This window comes from Heterodontus francisci, chromosome 5, assembly GCF_036365525.1.
Source record: "Heterodontus francisci isolate sHetFra1 chromosome 5, sHetFra1.hap1, whole genome shotgun sequence".
Taxonomy (NCBI): Eukaryota; Metazoa; Chordata; class Chondrichthyes; order Heterodontiformes; family Heterodontidae; genus Heterodontus; species Heterodontus francisci.
In genome coordinates, this window is record NC_090375.1 from 30,336,201 (window position 1) to 30,358,244 (window position 22,044).

Genomic DNA, 22,044 nt, shown 5'->3' on the forward strand with positions numbered 1-22,044 from the left:
CAATTTCTGACCGTAACCTCTGCCCCCATTCTGTTTCCTTTTTCTTCGCAGGTTTTGGTTTTACTTTCGTCTTTTTCTTGTTTTTGCTTTCGGACGGCAGCTGTTCATCATTTTGTCATTCACACCTCCTCTAGACAAATCGTTTGTTTCTTTACGTGTCCCCTTACCACTCCATTTAGCCTTGCATCATAAAACCTTTTGTCACTTAATCTCTCCTGCCTTCCACCCTGTCACAGAGCTTCCCTTTTATTCTTTTTCCCACCTCCCCCCTTCCACTTGCTTAAAACCTATTACATTTCAAACTTTTCCCAGTTCTAATAAAAGGTCACTGACCTGAAACGTTAACTCTGTTTCTCTCTCCACAGATGCTGCCAGATCTGCTGAGTATTTCCAGTATTTTCTGTTTTTATTTCAGATTTACAGCATCTGCAGTATTTTGCTTTAGTATATAGTAAGTATTGTTCAGTCCTTATAGTTTCCCCTTCACATCCAACAATATTGTAATCCTTTTATCTATCTCAGCAACATGTGATGTTGAGTAAACCCTGCTAGAATTTGAATCCAGGACCTATTTAACTCTGGAGCCTAATCTCACAATTACAGTAGACACACACAAAAAACTTCTTTTACACAGAGCTTTTCATGTCACCCAAGTGCTTCAGAAGCAATGAATTACTTTTGAAGTGTAGTTACTGTTGTCATGTAGGCAAATCCAGCATTCAATCTGCACACAGCAAAGTTAATCTGTATTTTAGTGATATTAATTGAGCAATAAATATTATCCAAGGCACGTGAAAATTCTCCTACTGTTCTTTCAATAGTGCCATGGAATCATTTACATCCATTTGAGCAGGCAGTTTGTGTGTTATCTGAAAGATGTCACCTCTGACAGTGCTCACTTTCTCACTACTATACTGCTCAGCCGGCTTATGCGCTCAAGCCCGTAGTGGGGTCTCTTTTGACTTAGAGACAAGAGCATTACCGCTGAGCCAAGGAAAGAATGACAAAGAAACTTGGTGGAGAGGCCAAAGAGGAAGATTTTGTATTGATAACAGATAGTTAAAGCCCATAGTTGTCGAACTGTGTTAGGATTTTTAAAAATTCTAAACGTGCAGGAGTAGATCTCGGTCTGGGCCTGGGCTGATGCTGCGCAATCAGTGTGCCCGAACCAAGAGAGCGAGGGTTGATGGAATTTGGTCCTCAGGCACCACCAAAGCACTTGGCACAAGGTTCTGGTAGAATCGTAGAATGTTTACAGCACAGAAGGTGGCCATTTGACCCATCGTGTCTGTGTTGACTCTGCAAGAGCAATTCAGCCAGTCCCACTCCCCCACCCTTTACATGTAACATTGCAAATTTTCTCTCTTCTTATCCAATTCCCTTTGAAAGCCCTGATTGAATCTGCTTCCACCACACTCTCAGGCAGTGCATTTCAGAGCTTAACCACTCGCTGGGCAAAAGAGGTTTTTCCTCATGTCGCTGTTGATTCTTTTGCCTGTTGTCCTCTGGTTCTCAACCCTTCCGCCAAAGGGAACAATTACTCTCTATCTACTCTAATATAAAAGCAAAATACTGCAGATGCTGGAAATCTGAAATAAAAACAAGAAATGCTGGAAATACTCAGCAGGTCTGGCAGCATCTGTGGAGGGAGAAGCAGAGTTAACGTTTCAGGTCAGTGACCGTTCATCAGATGAAGGGTCACTGACCTGAAACGTTAACTCTGCTTTTCTCTCTACAGATGCTGCCAAACCTGCTGAGTATTTCCAGCATTTCTTGTTTTTATCTCTCTCTACTCTGTCAGGCTCCATCATGATTTTGAACATCTCTATCAAATCTCCTCTCAATCTTCTCTTCTCTAAGAAGAACAACCCCAGCTTCTTCAATCTATCCATGTAACTGAAGTCCCTCATCTCTGAAACCATTCTTGTGAAGCTTTCTTGCACCCTATAAAGCCTTCATATCGTTCCGAAAGTGCTGTGCCCAGAATTGGTCACAATACTCCAGTTAAGGCCGAATCAAGTTTTATAAAGATTCAGCACAGTGGCGCAGTGGTTAGCACCGCAGCCTCACAGCTCCAGTGACCCGGGTTCAATTCTGCATACTGCCTGTGTGGAGTTTGCAAGTTCTCCCTGTGTCTGCGTGGGTTTCCTCCGGGTGCTCCGGTTTCCTCCCACATGCCAAAGACTTGCAGGTTGATAGGTAAATTGGCCATTAGCAATTGCCCCTAGTATAGGTAGGGAAATATAGGGACAGGTGGGGATGTGGTAGGAATATGGAATTAGTGCAGGATTAGTATAAAATGGGTGGTTGATGGTCGGCACAGACTCGGTGGGCTGAAGGGCCTGTTTCAGTGCTGTATCTCTAAAAAAAAAAGCACAATTTCTTTGCTTTTGTACTCTATGCCTCTATTTATAAAGTCCGAGATCCCGTATGCCTTCTCAACCTGCCCTGCCACCTTCAATGATTTGTGCACATATAACCCAGGTCTGGCTGCTCTTGCACCCACTTTAGAATTGTACCCTTTATTTTATATTGCCGCTCCTTGTTCTTCCCACCAAAATATACCACTTCACATTTCTCTGCATTAAATTTCATCTGCCACGTGTCCACCCATTCCACAAGCCGATCTACATCCTCTTGAAGTCTATCACTATCCTTCTCACAGCTGGCAAGTAGACATCAATGCCAGGCTGCCTGCCTCACCAGCACCGGCCTTTAGGTAATTCCCAGGAGTAGGGATTGGAAGGGGATACTATGCTGGTGGGGGAATGATCCGTGCAGCATTCTTGCTCTGCCTCATTTCACAGGATGTTTGTTTTAACAGTATTCACTGTTATTAGGCAGCAAATGCAGCAGTTAATTTGAATGCAGCCAAGTTCCACAGACAATAAATAAATCAATGGCCTGTTTTTTAATGATGATGGTTGACAGAAGAATGTTTGACTGGGACACCAAGGGAACTCCTCTGCTTTTCTTCAAATAGTGCCATCGGATGTTTTATGCCCAATTTAGCAGGTAGAGATTTATGTCTTGTCTGAACAACGGCATCTCTGGCAATTCAGCATTCCCTCAGTATTGCACTGAAGCATCAGTCTAGTTTATTGGCTCAAATCTGTAATGCAGCTTGCACTCACACCCTTATAATATGAATTTCAAGTACCTGAGCTCCATCACTATTTGGGCATCACCAGTCTCAACTAGGAGTGAGATATCTTGGAGGCCTAATATTGTAATATCAAGCTTCAAATGTATAAGAACGATTTACAAACAGAGCTTTGTCTATTGGCTATCATATCGCACTGCACTTCCATCAGTTCCTCAGCTGGAGCAATTTCCTTCACATAAAAGAGTCGTCATCATTGCATGCTTCTCTGAAGTGAAGGCTGACAGCTGCGTAGATCACTGTTTATGCGTTTCATGCAGTGACAGGAGTAAGCATTGTAGGGATAGTACAGGTGCAATAGAAACACACTGTTCCTTAGATTGGCCCAACAATGAACATCAAACCTTCGGGTCCAAAATTTCAACTCAGTCCTGGGTGGAAATATGGCAGATCCACGTTCAGGAAAGCCAAAGTACTAGGCGGAAAGCAATTCTCCTGGAATTGTTCCAATTGAACTCCAATTTCCCAAGTCATAGGGCCATTATGGTAGAGAAGGAGGCCATTCGGCCCATTGAGTTCATTCTTCTGCCTGGCCCCCTGCCACAACAAGGAGACATGTCTGGAAGAATCCCCAGGTTACCCTTGGAATTATACCAATTAAACTCTTGATAGGCCTCAAAGGAACTGATACCAGCTGAGAGCTGAGTAAGTCCTACTGAGGCAACAGTAAAGGTTCCAGAAGTCAAGAACCCATAGGTAGCTGATACCAGAGGCCTCTGATTGCCTTGATGATCTGAGGCCAGTCCCAAGCCTCTTCTCAGCTATAAAGTGGCATGATGCTGCTGTTGCATCTTTACAGATGTGGGCCGCTAGTCTCCATAATTTGGAACAGAGTTTGAGGTTACCGGATATGGCAGACCTAGCTAGCGATCGATCTGCCGCACCTCCACTGATGAAGTGAGGCCATTGGAAATTTTGGGACCTAGGAACTCATCTCATATTGCATCAGCATTGCATTTCCAAACCCCATACTTTATCCTTAGGTGCTAAAAACATTTAGTACATGTTAAGAGACACTACAAGCTTTTACTCAGATGCTCCAGGTTTAGTTTGGAGATGTCAAATACACTTAATTAAAGACACGTATTGGCCACCACTGAGTAAAAGAGAAGACTCTCTGGATCCAGGTTGCAGAGATAAACTGATAGTGTTACAGCACACTGTACTACCTAGCCTTTCCCTTCATTCCAAATTCAGTCATAGTCACTTAAATCTCATTCTTCTAAAATTATAAAGCTTAGAATGTTTTGTAATGATAAACGTGGTCAAAGAACATAAGATCCAATTTCAATGTAATAACACAGGTAACTCGTTCTTTAAGTAAAACCATGGATCTCTCTGCCAATATTTATTAAACGGATAGTTCATACGGCACTAAGGTCGGAAACAAGAAACTTACAGCAGTGAGGCAGGCAGGGTTAGAGTCCCCAAGGGGTGGTTAGTAAGAGAGTTTGGCTCTGGTCAGAACAGACAGGAGAAGAAAAATAAGACAAAATCAAGAGCAAAGTTACACATTGAAACAATTGTTAAAAAACAGAAAGACTTGCATTTTTATATAGTGCCTTTCATGACCTCAGGACATCCCAAAGTGCTTTACAGCTAATGAAATACTTTTGAAGTGTAGTCACTGTTACAATGTAGGAAATGCAGCAGCCAATTTGCACACAGCCAGCTCCCGCAAACAGCAATGTATAATGATCAGATAATCTATTTTTTTGTGATGTCGATTGAGGGATAAATATGGGCTGGGACAACTCTCCTGTTCTTCTTCAGAATAGTCCTATGGGACCTTTTATGTTCACCTGAGAGGACAAAAGGGGCCTTGGTTTAACATCTTATCGGAAAGACAGCACCTCTGATACTGCCGCACTCTCTCGGTACTACATTGGAATGCCAGCCTAGATTTTTGTGCTTAAGTCTCTGGAGTGGGACTTGAAACCACATCCATCTGACGCAGCAGTGAGAGTGCTACCCACCGAGCCAGAGCTCACAACAGGGGCAACAATAAAGAATCAGGTTCCTGAATGTTGTGGGTAGTAGTATTACAGGGCACTCTCCAAATAGATCAGTCACAGATGAAGAAACAGATACTTGTACCACATGCCAGGGCGTGCTAACTTTTCCCAGTGACTCAGTTACTGAATGGGAACTTTCCAACACGTGAAATCTATTGTTGTAGCTCATTTGTGGCGTGTGCTAATTATTTACTGACTAAAAATCAATTAACGAATGAAGATTCGGGTTTGACTGAAGCATCTCCAATTTACTGCCTTAGATGCAATGAGGTTTTACAAATTTACTGTGGATCTTGGGATCAAAACAGAATTGAAGATCTCAACATATGCTGGCTGTGCACATGCTGTTGAGTTAATACAAAAGCTCATATTGATCTGCTCACAAGTAATCTAAACCCACAGATTATATACAGAAGATTCTAAATCAAAAAAAGTTGAAAAATATTATTTTGATGTAAGATTAAATACATATGAATAATTTATATGTTGCAAATGTAGCAAGGTATCCCACTTCAAAGCTTTCCTTGTCTTCATTGTTGATAAAAAAAAATTAGCTTAAGATGTTTCAGTCCAGAGAGCAATGGCCATCTGGTGAAGTCAGTGGGGCCCTTGTATGCTTCTTTCTGTTCGGGTACATATGAATGCACTTCCACTCTTCTTGCAGGAGAAGCTGGCACAGAACAGGAAGGAGACAACCAGCAAAGGAGGAGGACCTGCTTCATGACAAACACGGACCTCTATGGAAATGGTCACCATTGACATCGTTAAAAGGGACACAGCAGTCAGCATTGGAGATGGCGAGTCTGAGGCATGGCATAGCAGAGTGTGTTGGCATCTTACATTGATAGATTTACAGCACAGAAACAGGCCATTTGGCTCGACAGGCCCATGCCATTGTTCATGCTTCACAACAGCCTTCTTCCGCCCCTCTTCATCTAACACCATCAACATATCCATCTATTCCTTTCTCCCTTATGTGCTTATCTTGCTTCCCGTATCTATTAAATTCACCTCAACTACTCCTTATGATAGCGAGTTCCACATTCCAACCACTTGCTTGGTAAAGAAGGTTCTCCTGAATTCGGTATTGGATTTATTCGTGACTATCCCGCAAGTGGGAACGTCTATATTTTGGAATACTGATCCACTAGTGCTTATTCCTTGTCCTCTTTTTCTGGGTCATTTGTGCCAGACAGACTCGCGGGACTAACTCTGATGGCCTGGGTTCTGTGGGTTTAGAACACTTTACAACCCTGCTGCTTGCCAGGTTAAGAGCTGCATTGACATTTTGATGGTGGTTTCTATTTTAATATTTTATTTTAAAATAGCTTCTTTATTCACCCCAACGTGAATTCCTGGCATCTTCACTGCTCTTCAACTGGGAGGGTGGAGTTTCTCCGCAAACAAAATCAATGGTCTTTGGACAATCTGATCTGACTTGCCTGAAGGTTTCCATAAATGTAGAAAATGGAGACAACCACCCAGCCAGTTTACTGTCCCTCTCTCTGAGACCAACTAAACTGGACTGCCAATTATAGGGATCCTGAGTGTCAAATTTCAGTCAAGATGCGAGCTTGAACAGGATTTTCAGGGACCAGCATCCTAATATCGTTTCCATCAGAATGTGGTGACATTAGAGTAAGTGCCTCTATGAGCACCAATAATACTACACCAATATAGCACCAATAATTTCCAAAAAATTTTGAAACCCAAAAGCAAAATTAGGCCAGTGAAAAATGTTGCTAACTTTTCAAATATACGTTTTGGAACATGTGTAATATTGAAAGCATTGTTGATATTGTAATTCTGTTTGTAAAATCAAAACAGATTGTTGCTATAATTGTAGTGAGCACTGCTTCAGTCCATAGGTTGTCTGTGACTATTACTGCTGTTATAGCAGTGCACTACGTTACACCGTAGGTTCACTCTGGACTCTAGATACTGATCCCAGGTCCCCAGTTGCTTCAGTGCTGCAAAGTCCAGACCTTTTAGATATGATTGTGTATCACAATCAAGCATGGCAGCAGAATGATACACTGTCACAGAACTCGCCTCTTTTCTTTTAGGAGACTCATGAGTTATACCAAATATTGTGCCATTACAACAGGCATTTGCTCATACCGTACTTTAGCAGGATCTAGCCCCACAGCCAGAAGATTGGCTCTCATGTCACTAGCAGGGTGGGGGCGGGGCTTGCACTGCACTGTTTTCTCCGGAGTTTTTCAAACTGAACTGCAGCATAAACTTTGAATTGTATATTAGGTACCAGTATGGTAGGAACATAAGGATGGAAGTAGGATGTTCAGCCTCTGGAACCTGTTCTGCCATTCAATGAGATCATGGCTGAGCTGTATCTGACTCCATTTACCTGCCTTAGCTCCATATCCCTTAATACCCTTGGCTAGCAAAAATCTAGCAATCTCACATTTTAAAAAAAATTAATTGAACTAGCATCGATTGCTTTTTGTGGGAGAAAGTTCCATACATCTACCACCCTCTGTGCAATGAAGTGTTCCCTAACTTCTCTCCTGATTTAAGATTGTGTCTTCTTGTCACAGACTCCTCCAGTAGTATTTCTCTCTAACTACCATATTAATTCATTTCAAAATCCTAAAAACCTAAATCCCAAAAGTCTCTTAATTGCAGGTAACTTATTTGTTGGCTTTTTCTCTTTCAGTTCTGGGCATTCACAGTGCAAAACAAAAGTAGCATCAGAATGTCAAAACATTTCTTTATGGGGGCAAAAGGATTCATTTTTGACTGACTTATTCCTCCTATAAATGTGACCAAATCTCAGTTTCAAAACTCGCTCTCCAGCTAACTTCAATTCCTGCTGACAGATTTACCAACTCAGTCCTCAATGCTCTCACCCTCTTGCAGCCCTTTCCTGCTCCCCTTTGCTTTCTCTCCTACTGCCACTGCTTCCCAAGAAATTTGAGAATAAAAATAAAAGGAGCATTTTTTTTTCAAGGCTGATAGCTCAGTGATTTTACTCAGTGAATAGTTGAACCCTGAAGATCAGAAGTCCTGCATCCAGTTATTGCTTATGCTGAGCCAACCTGAGCCGGTCTCAGCCTGGACAGTGCTACACTTGGTCTCAATATTGTTGGGTCATGCAGGGGAAATTATTCAGGGTCCTGATCAGTCACTTCTTGTTGGAAAATACTCATTGGTGGATGTCAGGCAACTGTAGGATTGGGCTTGTCTGTGATGTTCCATTTGGTTAAATCACTGGCCAGCTCTGATCACACGATTAATTTGCCATTGGATGAGGAATCAAAAGGACAATTTTTTTATTTATTTAGCAGTGTACAGCACTGAAACAGGCCCTTCGAGTCTGTGCTGACCAACAACCACCCATTTATACTAATCCTACATTAATCCCATATTCCCTACCACATCCCCACCATTCTCCTACCACTTACCTACACTAGGGGCAATTTACAATGGCCAACTTACCTATCAACCTGCAAGTCTTTGGCTGTGGGAGGAAACAGGAGCACCAGGCGAAAACCCACGCGGTCACAGGGAGAACTTGCGAACTCCGCACAGGCAGTACCCAGAACTGAACCCGGGTTGCTGGAGCTGTGAGGCTGCGGTGCTAACCACTGCACCACTGTGCCGCCCCATGATACCAATGGAAATATATCACTGTCAGATTGGGGCTTTCGGGAGAGGGAGAAAACTCCTGCGCGAACAGACATATGGAGTAAATCAACCTTCTCTCTACCGCCCCAAGATGAGATGTGACAGTGATGGTAGGGGAAAAAGGACATGGCAACAGGGATGCGGAATCAGCATCGTGAAGGCCAGCAGCATCTGCAGAATTTTCTACCCACTGGAGTTGCCATGCTGTACAATATTGCATCAATCCAACGTGAGGAGCAAGTCTGGACACTGAGTAAAGCACTGTCTCTTGGCATAAACCAGGCACTCAAGTGAGATCCAAAATAGAAGCTACAAATTGAGCTAATCCATGAGTCTCCACTGATTTTAATGTGAACAAAACACAATAACTATTAATCAGCAATCGCACCAGAAAACAGACCAAGTCCAGGATAGGTTCCAAAGTTAGTACATTGTCATCAAATCCTTTGAAACGGTGACTTGAGAAGATTCGATTTTGCTTTCACTCTGGTTAATGCAACACTTTGGCTTGGTAGGAGACCCATAGATACTTACAAGGTGTAAAAGCCGCTTGCTTTGTTTGTTGTGGCAATTTGACAAACTTCCAAGTTCTGAGACCAAACCTAACACTCCTTTAAAATTCAGGGCAACTTTGAACTGTGGGTACATACTCCCTACGAACAAGGCAAAACTGGATTAAAAGAAGCAGCAAGCCTTTAACAGCAGCCAATGTAAGAAGACTTCCATCTCACTGCCCAGAATTCAGTAAACCAATTCCCCATGACTCGCACACAGTGTGAGGATTTAGTTGACTGCAAAATCCTAAATACAATTCGTGACTCAGAATTGGCTTGATTCCCCTTGACCTGTAACAGTTTTGTGAATGCTGCCACAGATCTTTTGCAAAGTACACAAATATTTTTTTAATGATTAAAGTTTTACCTTAAAAACATATAACAAATAATGAGCACTGTGAGATTTCAGACAAAGTAAAGAAAAAGAATTACCTCAAGGGAGCCTGGGGAAGCTCCATCTGCAATTTCTGCCTTCGGATCATCGTTGGCAGGTTTCTGGTTGTTCTTGGCTTGACTTTGTTCCTCACTAAAGGCCTGCTCAAGAAGTTGTTTGTTTAAGATCCTGGCAGGGCTTTCAGCAAGCGTGCATCCTGGAGAAATAGACAGTCCCTGCTTCACAATGAGATCCTCACCATCTCCTTCCATCTCTGTTTCTATAGCTACGCAGACTGGACTTGGTGATCTGCCACGGACACTCTTCAAAAACTCCTGAACCAAGACATAATTTGACCTGGGTTCTGTGGGCGAAGACCTACTTACAGACCTGGACAACCTCTGTACAGTGTCACAAACTATAGGCGTGTGATCTATAATATTGAACAAACTCGAAAGGCCATCATTAATGGTAGTGTGAACTGGACTGTCCCGGGTGGTAGTCGATCTTGCCCAAGCTGATTCATTAAAGCCCTTCTGAGGGTTGTTGGTCAAAATTCGATCTTTTGGCTGATCAGGTTTTGATGGAATTTTTCTTTGCAGCTTTGGGGAGCCGTATTTTGGTGAACAACATGCACGTTCAAATTTTGCCTGCATTTTCTCAACTCCAGGTGCCACCTGTTTGTTCCGCAAACTTCGTGAGGGGGATGAAACTGGAGTTGAGCCTCCCTTTGGTGTCAAGCACTTGTGTGGACTGCTGGTGATGCTCCTAAGACACTCCGTCTGCAGACCTACACTGATGGTCTGGCTGGTCTGTGTTCCTATACTTGTGACACCATTAGTCTGACATGCAATGTCTTTGAACTGGGGCTCCATTGAGTTAGAACGTATTCGGCTTATGACTGAATGAGCTACTTCTTTCATGTCATCACTCATATTGCCAGATATTTTAAGGTCATGCAGGGATGAAGCAAAGCCAACAGTACTACAGATTGGATGCTCCATGGGATGGAGTCCACCCTCTAGCAGATCTTTGTGGTGTTTGCCAATGTCACATGGCCATCTTCCAAATACATCTGGTGATCCTCCCTTTGGCTCAACTACATTCCCATTTGACTTGATCTTGGAAAAGGCATAATCTGAATCAACTACTTTCGTCCCATCTTTATTAGGTTGTGCTGACCCATCAAACCTACGGATCACTGGTGGGCTGTGGTAGAGTCGCACTCCTATTTTATCCGGAACCATGTTGCTTCGCTGTAGCTGCTTTTGAGTGTAATCTTGGCTGCTCGTTGTGTTGGTTGTCAAAGTGACGCTGGTTGTGAGGTACCATGAAGCAGGTTGGAATGGTTCTGAAGGTAAACTGCTAACTATTTTCTCATTTTCAGTCTGTTCTGTCCAGGCTTCCGTTGGTTTATCTCTATTGGTGTATTCCCAGTTTTTTCTGTTGAACTCTTCAATGTACTTCAGGTCATCTGGAGACAATGGTGGGGTTGTCTCATCCTTAGTGATGCCGATCTGTTGCTCAGGACCACCGGTTAAGTGCTTCTCGGGGAGGAAAGGGGAACTGTCCATCAATCGTTGGAATTCTGACATGGAGGAAACTGACTTTGCCCTTTGAATAAAACAAGAACATTTTTAGTTGTTATGAATCGTGTTCTATCAAACAATAACTCAGATAGTGCATGCGTCACATCACGCAATCGATTTCTTAGAGTCCTGTGACAGTTGCTACGTGTACAAATGCATCAGCTATTCTGTAGAAGCAACATTCCTCAAGCAAGAATGAGGTGAAGTGATTATTAATCTCATTTTATTTTGCTGTTACTGTCTGAAATAGGAATGCTAGCCAATAAATGGGGAAAGCTCCGTGCTCTGAATATTGCCAAGTGATCTTTACTGTCCAGCTGAGCCATCAGAAAAGACAGTTAAGACCTCAGTTAACATCTCAACCAAAGGATAGCACCTCTGACAGAGCAGCATTACCACACTGGTACACTAGTCTTGATGTGTCTTCAAGACTTGGTGTGGGTCCCAAAATCACAATCTTCTAACGCATGTACGAGAATGCTTCCAAATGACCCAAGGGCACATTAGAATACATACTGTCCCCTTGTACTCTTCCATTGAAGGTTCTGATTCATGCTGCGTTACAGGTCCATGGGTGCTGTTGTTCCTTCAGAACCCCACCAACCTCAATCTTCATGCATGAATGCCTACAGTGACTGTTACACAGGGTAGGATTTTTGCCCCAATACGCAGGCAGGAACAGAGGCAAGTGGGCATTTAATTTTGTGCTGCCAGCTGGCGTGCTGATTTGACGGCACCATCCCTCCCCTGAGTCATTATTCTGCAGACTGGATCGCGGGCAGGTAGCCTAAGACAATTAAAAGGCCAATTAAGGCCAATGATCAGAGGCCAACTGGAATTTGCCAGTCAGCCTGCAGACCCAACCACCCCCCCCACCCCACCGCAGCATCGGGCACATTGGGGGTTGACATTGAGACACTCCTTGCCTATCCGGTTACAATGCGGCCGCAGGCCTCTGTCTGCAGGGATTGCCCCTCCACACTGTTGGTCCAGGAGCTGTGGCCATTTTTTATTTCAAACTTTTAAAAAGTGCTGAGATACCTGCGATGGCAGGCTGCAGCTCCTTCCGTGCTGAAGGATCTCCTATTGGTCCTCCAGCTATAACAGCCTACCTGCCATCCAATTGTGGATGGTGAGCATGCCCCCTGGCCACTAATTGATAATCCAGGCAAAACTGACATCAGTTATATAAAAGCAAAATACTGCAGATGCTGGAAATCTGAAATCAAAACAGAAAGTGCTGGAAATACTCAGCATATGCAGCACGACCTCGACAACATCCAGGCTTGGGCTGTTAAGTGGTAAGTAACATTCATGCAACACGAGTGCCAGGCAATGACCATCTCAAACAAAAGAAAATCCAACCATCTCCCCTTGATGTGCAACTGTATTACCATCGATGAATCCCCCACTGTCAACATCCTGGGTCACCATTGACGAAAAACTGAACATGGACCAGCCACATAAATACCGTGGCTACAAAAGCAGGTCAGAGGATAGGAATTCTGCAGCGAGTAACTCACCTCTGTCTCCTCAATGCCTGTCCACCATCTACAAGGCACAAGTCAGGAGTGTGATGGAATACTCTCCACTTGCCTGGATGGGTGCAGCTCCAGCACTACAGAACCTCGACACCATTCAGGACAAAGCACCCCGCTTGATTGGCACCCCATGCAGCACCTTCGACATTAACTCCCTCCACCACCGACGCACAGTGGCAGCAGTGTGTATCATCTACAAGATGCACTGCAGCAATGCACCAAGGCTCCTTCAACAGCACCTTCCAAACCCACGACCTCTACCACCTAAAAGGACAAGTGCAGCAGATGCATGGGAACACCACCACCTACAAGTTCCCCTCCAAGCCACACACCATCCTGACTCGGAACTATATCGCTGTTCCTTCACTGTTGCCGGGTCAAAATCCTGGAACTCCCTTCCTGACAGCAGTGTCGGTGTACCTAAACCCCAAAGACTGCAATGGATCACGAAGGCAGCTCAACACCACCTCCTGAAGGGCAATCAGGGATGGGCAATAAAATGCTGACCGAGCCAGTGATGCCCACATCCCATGAACAAATCAAAAAAAAATGGGTCCTTTTCTGATTGGCGGGATGTGATGAGTGGAGTCTCGCAGGGGTCTGTGCTGGGGCCTCAACGTTTTACAATTTATATCAATGACTTAGATGAGGGGAGCGATGTCATGGTAGCTAAATTTGCAGATGACACAAAGATAGGTAGGAAAGTATGTTGTAAAGAGGACATAAGGAGTTGCAGACCGATATAGATAGGTTGAGTGAGTGGGCAGAAATCTGGCAGATGGAGTATAATGTGGGAAAATGTGGAGTTGTTCACTTTGGCAGGAAGAATAAGAAAGCAGAGTATTACTTAGATGGAGAACGACTGCAGAATTCCGAGGTGCAGCGGAATCTGGGTGTTCTAGTGCAGGAGTCACTTACAGCGGAGGACCAGGTGATTGTGCCAAGTGTAAAGGGGCAGGGGAATGGAGTTCTTCAGCATGTCCAGCATCAGGCGGGAAGATTTTTGAGGCGCCAAGATGTGCATTCATGCTCCTCCTGGCTCCACAAAAATCCATAAAGCCATTCAACTGTGGCAGCTTCAGAGCTGCCTCCAGTGATCCCTTTACACTCTGTTGGTTAGACTACACTGTATGGCATTTCACTGGGCAGAGCTTATGCAGTGCACGCCATCTACTCGACCTCTAAAATTGCATTGGGCTCCTAAGTACATGTCCTACATTACAACAGTGACGACACTTCAAAAGTACTTCATTGGCTGTAACACACTTTGGGACATCCCCTGGTTGTAAAAGGCGCTATATAAATGCAAGTCTTTGTTTTCCTCCTTTTTGTCTTGCCTGTTTCTGGTGGCAGCTTTGGCTATTTCCCAGCCAGGACTAAAATGGAAGTGGGGCAGATGTCAGTGGCAGTAGGATGATAATTCTTTAAGTGTTCTTGATCTTGCTACTGCCCCATTAGACAGGACATTAGAGGAATCAGTACTGCTCCTAATGAGTACTGGTGTTTTATTTTACCAAACAGGCCATCACAGCTGAACCCAATCCTGTCCTCACCTGATGCCCACAAATGTGCACTTTCCTGTGTGAGGCACAGTGGGTGTATTTTCCAGCCCTAGCCCACAGGCACTGAGGTGAACTGTACAGTGAGAGTTAAACACTGTTCAGAGAACCAGCAAGCACTCATTGAACATCACACGACAAAATCTGATCCTGTACCTCTGAAGATTTGCTTTCCGAGTTTCTTTTTCTTGGAACTCCGCCGTGTCCTTTGTCTCACAAATTTCATTCAGAGCCTGTAAGATGAAAAGAACAATTTTGCAGGTCATGCAGTGCTTTATTCTGTGACACACTGTTGACATTTGCACTATTCTATTGTTATGCCACCTAATATTAAAAAGTCATACCCGCCACCATATCAAGGTGTCAAATGGTATATCACAGCAAGTGATGGCGAGTTCCAAATGTACTTCTGCTTATGAAACAGCTCTGCAGGTGAACAGCTGATCGTACATGCTCATTGAGAAACAAAGGGAGGCTGCACCACCATGCAACACATTGCCTGCCTTTAAATACAATATTATCAGCTGTTCAATCACACTTCATTAAATACTATAATCAGACCAGCTGAAAAGCATCCTTAATTTATTATTAGGGCAGTTCAACGTAACATTGGTTACTTTGATGATATAATTAGTGCTGGGAAACAGTTTGAAAATGTATTCCTTGCTTCACAAGTTTTCGCTCTTTACCAGAGGCAAATGTTGCTCAACAATTTTATAGTGTCTTTACTGTCACAAAGTATCCAAGGCACCTCGCAGTTGGGTGCAAGGCCTAAGGAGGTGAAGGGCATGTGACCTAAAACACAGTCTGAGAAGTTTTAAGGGGGCATTTGAAGAGAGGAAAAGATACAATGAAAGAAACTTCCAGAGCACAGCAGTGAGATGGTGGAAGGCACTGACATTGATGTTAGTGTTGGGAAGGGACATTTACAGCATATACAGATGGTGGACAGGGATGTAGTGTTGGAAAAGTTGAAAATTTAAGGGAAAGCAAGATTGTGGAGGGATTTGAGACAAAGGCAAGGTTTTTTGAAACTCCAAAGGCCAGCAAAGAGAGCACTGGAAAAGTTGTCTGAGGGTGACAAAGGTGTGTTTCGGGTTTCAGCAGATATGGGGTGAAGTAGAGACAGAGATGGGTAATATTTCAGAGGTGGAAGTCCGCAGCCTTCATAATCAATTGGATTTGGGTGACAAAGCTCTGCTCGGCAATGAGGACATCAAGGCTGTGCACTGTTGACTTGAACTCGAGAGGGGACCCTGTAAAGTGGATGGGATCTGCTGAATTTCTGATGGCAAGAAAAACAGGATGCCTTTGCTCACTGTAAAGTTATAGTACATCCACAAATCTAATTATATATTTGAACGGCGCAGGCTTGGAGGGCCGAATGGCTATGGGAAGTAAGGGAGGAAATTGCTGGGGCCCTGGCAGAGAATTTTGTATCATCGTTAGTCACGGGTGAGGTACCGGAAGACTGGAGGATAGCTAATGTTGTGCCTTTATTTAAGAAGGGCAGCAGGGATAAGCCAGGGAACTACAGGCCAGTGAGCCTTACATCAGTGGTGGGAAAATTATTGGAAGGGATTCTGAGAGACAGGATTTATACGCATTTGGAAAGGCAAGGTCTGATTAGGGATAGTCAGCATGGCTTTGTGCGTGGGAAATCATGTCTCACGAATTTGAATGAGTTTTTTGAGGAGGTGACCAAGAGGATTGACGAGGGCAGGGTGGTGGACGTTGTCTACATGGACTTTTGCAAGGCCTTTGACAAGGTCCCGCATGGCAAGCTGGTCTGGAAGGTTCGAACACATGGGATCCAGGGTGAGCTAGCTAATTGGATACAAAATTGGCTTGGTGATAGGAGGCAGAGGGTGGTAGTGGAGGATTGTTTTTCAGATTGGAGGCCAGTGACCAGTGGTGTGCCACAGGGATTGGTGCTGGGCTCTCTTTGTCATATATATTAATGACTTGGATGTGAATGTAGGGGGCATGATTAGTAAGTTTGCAGATGACACCAAAATTGGTGGTATAGTGGACAGTGAAGAAGGTTGTCTAAGGCTACAACAGGATATAGATCAACTGGGAAAGTGGGCAAGGGATTGACAAATGGAATTTAACGCAGACAAGTGCGAGGTGATGCATTTTGGCAAGTTAAACCACGGCAGGACATATACAGTGAATGACAGGGCCCTGAGGAGTTTTGTTGAACAGAGAGACCTTGGGGTGCAAGTACATAGTTCCCTGAAAGTGGCAACACAGGTAGACAGGGTGGTGAAGAAGGGGTATGGCATGCTTGCCTTCATCGGCCGAGGCATTGAGTATAAGAGTTGGGACATCATGTTACAGTTGTACATAACGTTGGTTAGGCTGCATTTGGACTACTGTGTACAGTTCTGGTCGCCGCACTACAGCAAAGATGTGATTAAGCTCGAGAGGGTGCAGAAAAGATTCACAAGGATATTGCCTGGTTTGGAGGGCTCGAGTTATAAAGAGAGATTGGATAGGCTGGGTCTGTTTTCCCTGGAGGGAAGGAGGCTGAGAGGGGACATGATAGAGATATATAAAATTATGAGAGGCATAGATAGGGTAGATAGCCAGAGTCTGTTTCCCATGGTTTAAAGGGGATCAAAGGGATAAATCTTTCACACAAAGAATAGTGGGTATCTGGAATGAGCTGCCTGAGAAGGTGGTGGAGGCAGGAACAGTAGCGACATTTAAGAGGCATCTGGACTTGAATGAGCAAGGCATAGAGGGATATGGAATTAATGCAGGCAGATGGGATTAGTATAGATAGGCATTATGGTCGGCATGGATGCCGTGGGCCGAAGGGCCTGTTTCTATGCTGTACGACTCTATGAGTCTATGACACAATTTGAGCCTGACAGACGTTATTGCTGCACTGCCACAGTCATGGAAGTGGGCAGGTAAAGCTGGACATCAACACACCCTCCACTGATGCAATGTTTTTGGATGATGTTGCTGAGGGGGAACATTTTGATGAGAAACAGGAGAAGGCCAAGGATGGAACCATAGAATATAAACAAAAACTGATCACTCGCCAAAACAAGTTTCTTGAACATTAACCATTTTTTTTTTTTCTTTCTTTGGCCTCCTTGTCTCGGGAGACAATGGGTAAGCGCCTGGAGGTGGTCAGTGGTTTGTGAAGCAGCGCCTGGAGTGGCAATAAAGGTCAATTCTAGAGTGACAGACTCTTCCACAGGTGCTGCAGATAAAATTGGTTGTCAGGGCTGTTTCGCAGTTGGCTCTCCCCTTGCGCTTCTGTCTTTTTTCCTGCCAACTGCTAAGTCTCTTCGACTCGCCATTGTAATAACATATAAAGACCTTGTCATGGAGGCAGGGGAATGTGGCATCAAGGATAAGATGGAAAAAGGAATGCCACTGAAGGATTGAAAATAGCAGGAGAGAAGGTAACATCCATGCTGCCTGGCCTTAACCCAGGAAGTTTGTCAAGAAGAATTTTCTAATGCTTGTCATATTATTGTGATATGATAAATTAAACCATAAACACCAAAAGAAAGATTACGAAACCAGGTTAATTTGGATTCCTCGTGTGTGTTACCAATATTGTCATCCTGAAAGTGACAGATTTGCCTGAAACTTGGGGGGGGGGGCGAGGAGGGGGGGGGGGGGGTGGGAAGTTTATGCTTGCGGTGGGGGTATTGCTGTTCGGGGTAACCAACGCCGAGATACCTGCATCGCCTCTTCTACAGAAGCCCGCAGAATTTAGTGCCAATTAGGCACTTAACTGGACAGTAGTTCGCCTCCCATAGGGTTTAGCACCCTGTCACCATAAATCCCGCCCTTGCAGACTGCTGGCCAATCAGAGGCTGGCAGCTGCAGTGATACTGCGGAGGCGGTGACTGCTGCTGTAGCTGCAGTGGCCAGGAGCAGCGCTGGAAACAGGCTTAAGGTAGCTCAGGGCGGGAGGGGGTTTCGCAGGTTGGGGTAGAGGGGGAGGGGTTCAGCAGCAAGGGCAGGGAGTGGCCCTCAGCCGGCCCCCCTTCCCAATGCCGGGTTCCTTGTTCAGATCTTAAGTGCCGTTCACTGGTCTTTCTGGCCCAGACTAAACTTTGGCACCCCCCCCCTCCCCCATCCCTGCCACCATCCCACCCTATTTTATGCTCTCCCTGCCTCCAAATCCGCTGTGGGAGAGAGCATTAAATTCCACCCTTGGTTTCAAAGCTCTGCATTGACAGGATGCAAATATGTCAGCTGAAAAAAGTATATATTTGCTACTTTACATGGACATATTGGGTTTAAAAAAGACAAGTTGTGCGTGACATGAAGGCACGAGAACATGACCGGAGTAGAAATACACCTCTATTTGGTGAACCAAAATTGAAAAAAGTGTTTAACGTTTAGCTAAATAGCAATAACTTTCCCTCACTCACTCCCCTCAAGGAGGAGTATCCTATCATCTCGTCCCCCACTCGAGAGATGGAGCAGCTGCCACTGTGAGGCACCGTATCTCGATGTAATAAACACACTTGCAGACTGTAGCAGGTCTGAGTTTCAGTTGAGGCCCTGATTAAAATGCAGCTCGACATCCCAGTCGGTCATAGAAGCAGCAGCTCCTGTTGTCTGACAGCAATACGAGACTCATTTCTAAAGCATTTTGCCATTCCTTGACTCGGATACACCAGGGAGACAAACAACTGTGCAACAGCAAAATATTTCATCTTATGATTGTCCCTTCATCCTTAGTTAATACAATAAAAGCCGGCTGTGTGAAGTTACAAACCATCCTAGTATTTTTGAGGAATGAAATATTCTTGAAAAATAAGGGTTAAAATGGGAAATGGTGTCAGGGAGGAAATGTCTTTAAAAAAAACACTGACCACAAAATAATAGAATTTGTTTCAGTACAAAACTACAGGCAGAGGCTAAGAAATTTGGTTATCACTGGGATCGGCACAGAGTTGCTGATGCCTTTAGAATGCACGCCTGAAGATGGAAGGCCCAAGGCTCGCTTCAGATTGGCCCTCAGGCCTCACCTTTGTGATCGCAGCCAGCTGCGGATACCACTCAGGCATCCTGGTGTAACTCAATTGGTCAGGATCTTCGCAAAATGGCTGGCTTAGACACTGAGATGGCCTGCAGGTTAATCCTAGGAGGGAAGGGAGGCAAATAGGAAGGGAGGAACACAGGCCATCATTCGCCTGCAGTACTGCAGCGCTCACCCTGGTTCCACATTGAAGCAAGTTTGGAAAAAAGGCAAAACTTGCTCCTTCCTCAGCAGCCTCCAGGGTCTGTTTAAGGGCAGCTGTTTTTGCTGCTGTAGATCCAGAAAAACTGAGCGATGTGTGCATAGGTTTTGCCAAATTTGGCACTGAGATCCTGAAGCAGGCATTAGGCCCCAATTAGCATAATCAAGGGGCAAAACCTGCTTTATACAGGCGCCTCAAGCATTCGGAAGTCACAGTTGTCATTTAGGCAGATAGGGCACTTCTAAGGGATGAGTGGGTGAGGCAGGTCATACCCAGGAATTGGTGCCACCAGCATGCATTTTGTGCCCAATAAATAGTCTTGATGGGGACCAATTTATCCCCCAGAACTTTACTGTAGAAATGGGGTGGTGATGGCACTTTGCCCTCTTCTCAGTGAGGCACCATTTTACTGATTTTACTTTGCAGCGCAAAGCCCTGGTTCACATTACAAAAAAATTAATGCAATTTACTTCAGCACACTAGAATCCAAAAGGGGATACTGTGGGGCAAAGGCCTTGTGTGGTGCACTGTAGATGGAGCAATCATTCCCTCCTTTGGGTAAAATCAATTTGAAGAAAAAATAATGCAACATTTTCTTCGAATTAAAAAGCCAGGTGTTTCCTCTGACAGAAGTGCTATCAGTCCATGCTCAAGCAAAGTGGATTTCGCTACGCATACATTTTTTAAATTTGCTCTTGGGATCTGAGCATCACTGGGAAGGCCAGCATTTATTGCCCATCTCTAATTGCCTTTGAGAAGGTGGTGGTGAACCACTGCAGTCCATGTGGTGTAGGTACACCCACAGTGCTATTTTTCCTGTAGTGGTTTGATACAACTGAATGGCTTGCCAGGCTATTTCAAAGGGCAGTTAAGAGTCAACCACATTGCTGTCACATGTAGGCCGGACCAGGTATGGATGGCAGATTCCTGCACTCTTGGTCCCCTTACTTGATGAGGGATGTAGTTGCATTGGAGGCAGCTCAGAGGAGGTTCATTAGATTGAATCCAGAGATGAGGGTTTCGTCTTATGAAGAAAGATTGAGCAGTTTAGGCCTTTACTCTCTGGAGTTTAGAAGAATGAGAGGAGATCTAATTCATGTATATAAGATGATTAAGGGGATTGACAAAGTAGACATAGAGAGGATGTTTCCTCTGGTAGGGCAATCTAGAGCGAGAGGTTATAGTTTTAGGATAAGGGGAGGATAAGGGGTAGCAGATTTAAAAGAGGGATGAGGAGAAATTACTTCTCTCGAAGACATGAGTCTGTGGAATGCTCTACCCGTGAGTGCGGTGGATGCTGAGACATTGAGTAAATTTGAGGAGATAGACAGATTTTTAATTAGTAATGGGTTGAAGGGTTATGGAGAATGGGCAGGAAAGTGGAGTTGAGGCTGAGCTGAGATCAGCCGTGACTGTATTGAATGGCTGAGCAGGCTCGAGGGGCTGAATTGCGAGGAGATGGTGCAGGAGGGAGGGCTTTAGGTTCCTGGATCACTGGGTCTGTTTCTGGCAAAGGTGGGACCTGTACAAGTTGGACGGGTTGCACCTGAACCGGAATGGGACCAATATCCTTGCTGGGAGGTTTGATAGTGCTGTTGTGGGAGGGCGGGGGGGAGGGTTAAACTTATTTGGCAGGGGGATGGGAGACAGACTGGAGGTACAGTAGTGGGTGAGGCACAGCCAAATATAGAAGAGAAACTGAGTCAGTCTGGAAGGCAGTGCAAATATAGACCTGTCAAGGCACAAGTGAAAAATGCAAGACTGGATTGCATTTACTTTAATGCAAGGAGTCTTACTAATAAGGCAGATGAATTGAGGGTTTTGATTAGCACATGGCATTATAATATTATTGCTATCACAGAGACATTGCTGAAGGAGGGGCAGGACTGGCAACTCAATATTCCAGGGTATAGAATCTTCAGGAGTGATAGGGGAGGGGATAAAAGAGGTGGTATTGCACTGTTGATCAAGGAATGAATTACTGCAGTAAGGAGAGATGATATTTATTTTTATTTAGAGATACAGCACTGAAATAGGCCCTTCGGCCCACCGAGTCTGTGCCGACCAAGAGCCACCTATTTATACTAATCCTACAGTAATCCCATATTCCCTACCATCTACCTACACTAGGGGCAATTTACAATGGCCAATTTACCTATCAAGTCTTTGGCAGTGGGAGGAAACCAGAGCACCCGGTGAAAACCCACACGGTCAATTAATCAAAAATATCTTAGAAGGTTCCTCAAATGAGACCATATGGGTAGAACTTAAGAACAAAAAGGGGGCAATCACTTTGCTGGGAGTGTAGTACAGGCCTCCAAAACAGTCAGGGAGAGATAGAGGAACAGATATGTAGGCAAATCTCAGAGAGGTGTAA

The 22,044-nt window shown here is 44.5% G+C and overlaps 1 protein-coding gene across 2 annotated transcripts in view; it reads right to left on the reverse strand.

The window, feature by feature from the left end:
• Positions 1–22,044, reverse strand: part of LOC137369792 (microtubule cross-linking factor 1) — a 244,490-nt gene that overhangs the window by 21,553 nt on the left and 200,893 nt on the right. For both annotated transcript variants that reach the window (XM_068031272.1, XM_068031271.1), the window contains 2 exons: positions 14,599–14,675; positions 9,813–11,367 (listed from right to left, as the gene is read on the reverse strand). In XM_068031272.1, the coding sequence (XP_067887373.1) occupies positions 9,813–11,367; positions 14,599–14,675 (1,632 nt within the window). The remainder of the gene's footprint in view (positions 1–9,812; positions 11,368–14,598; positions 14,676–22,044) is intronic.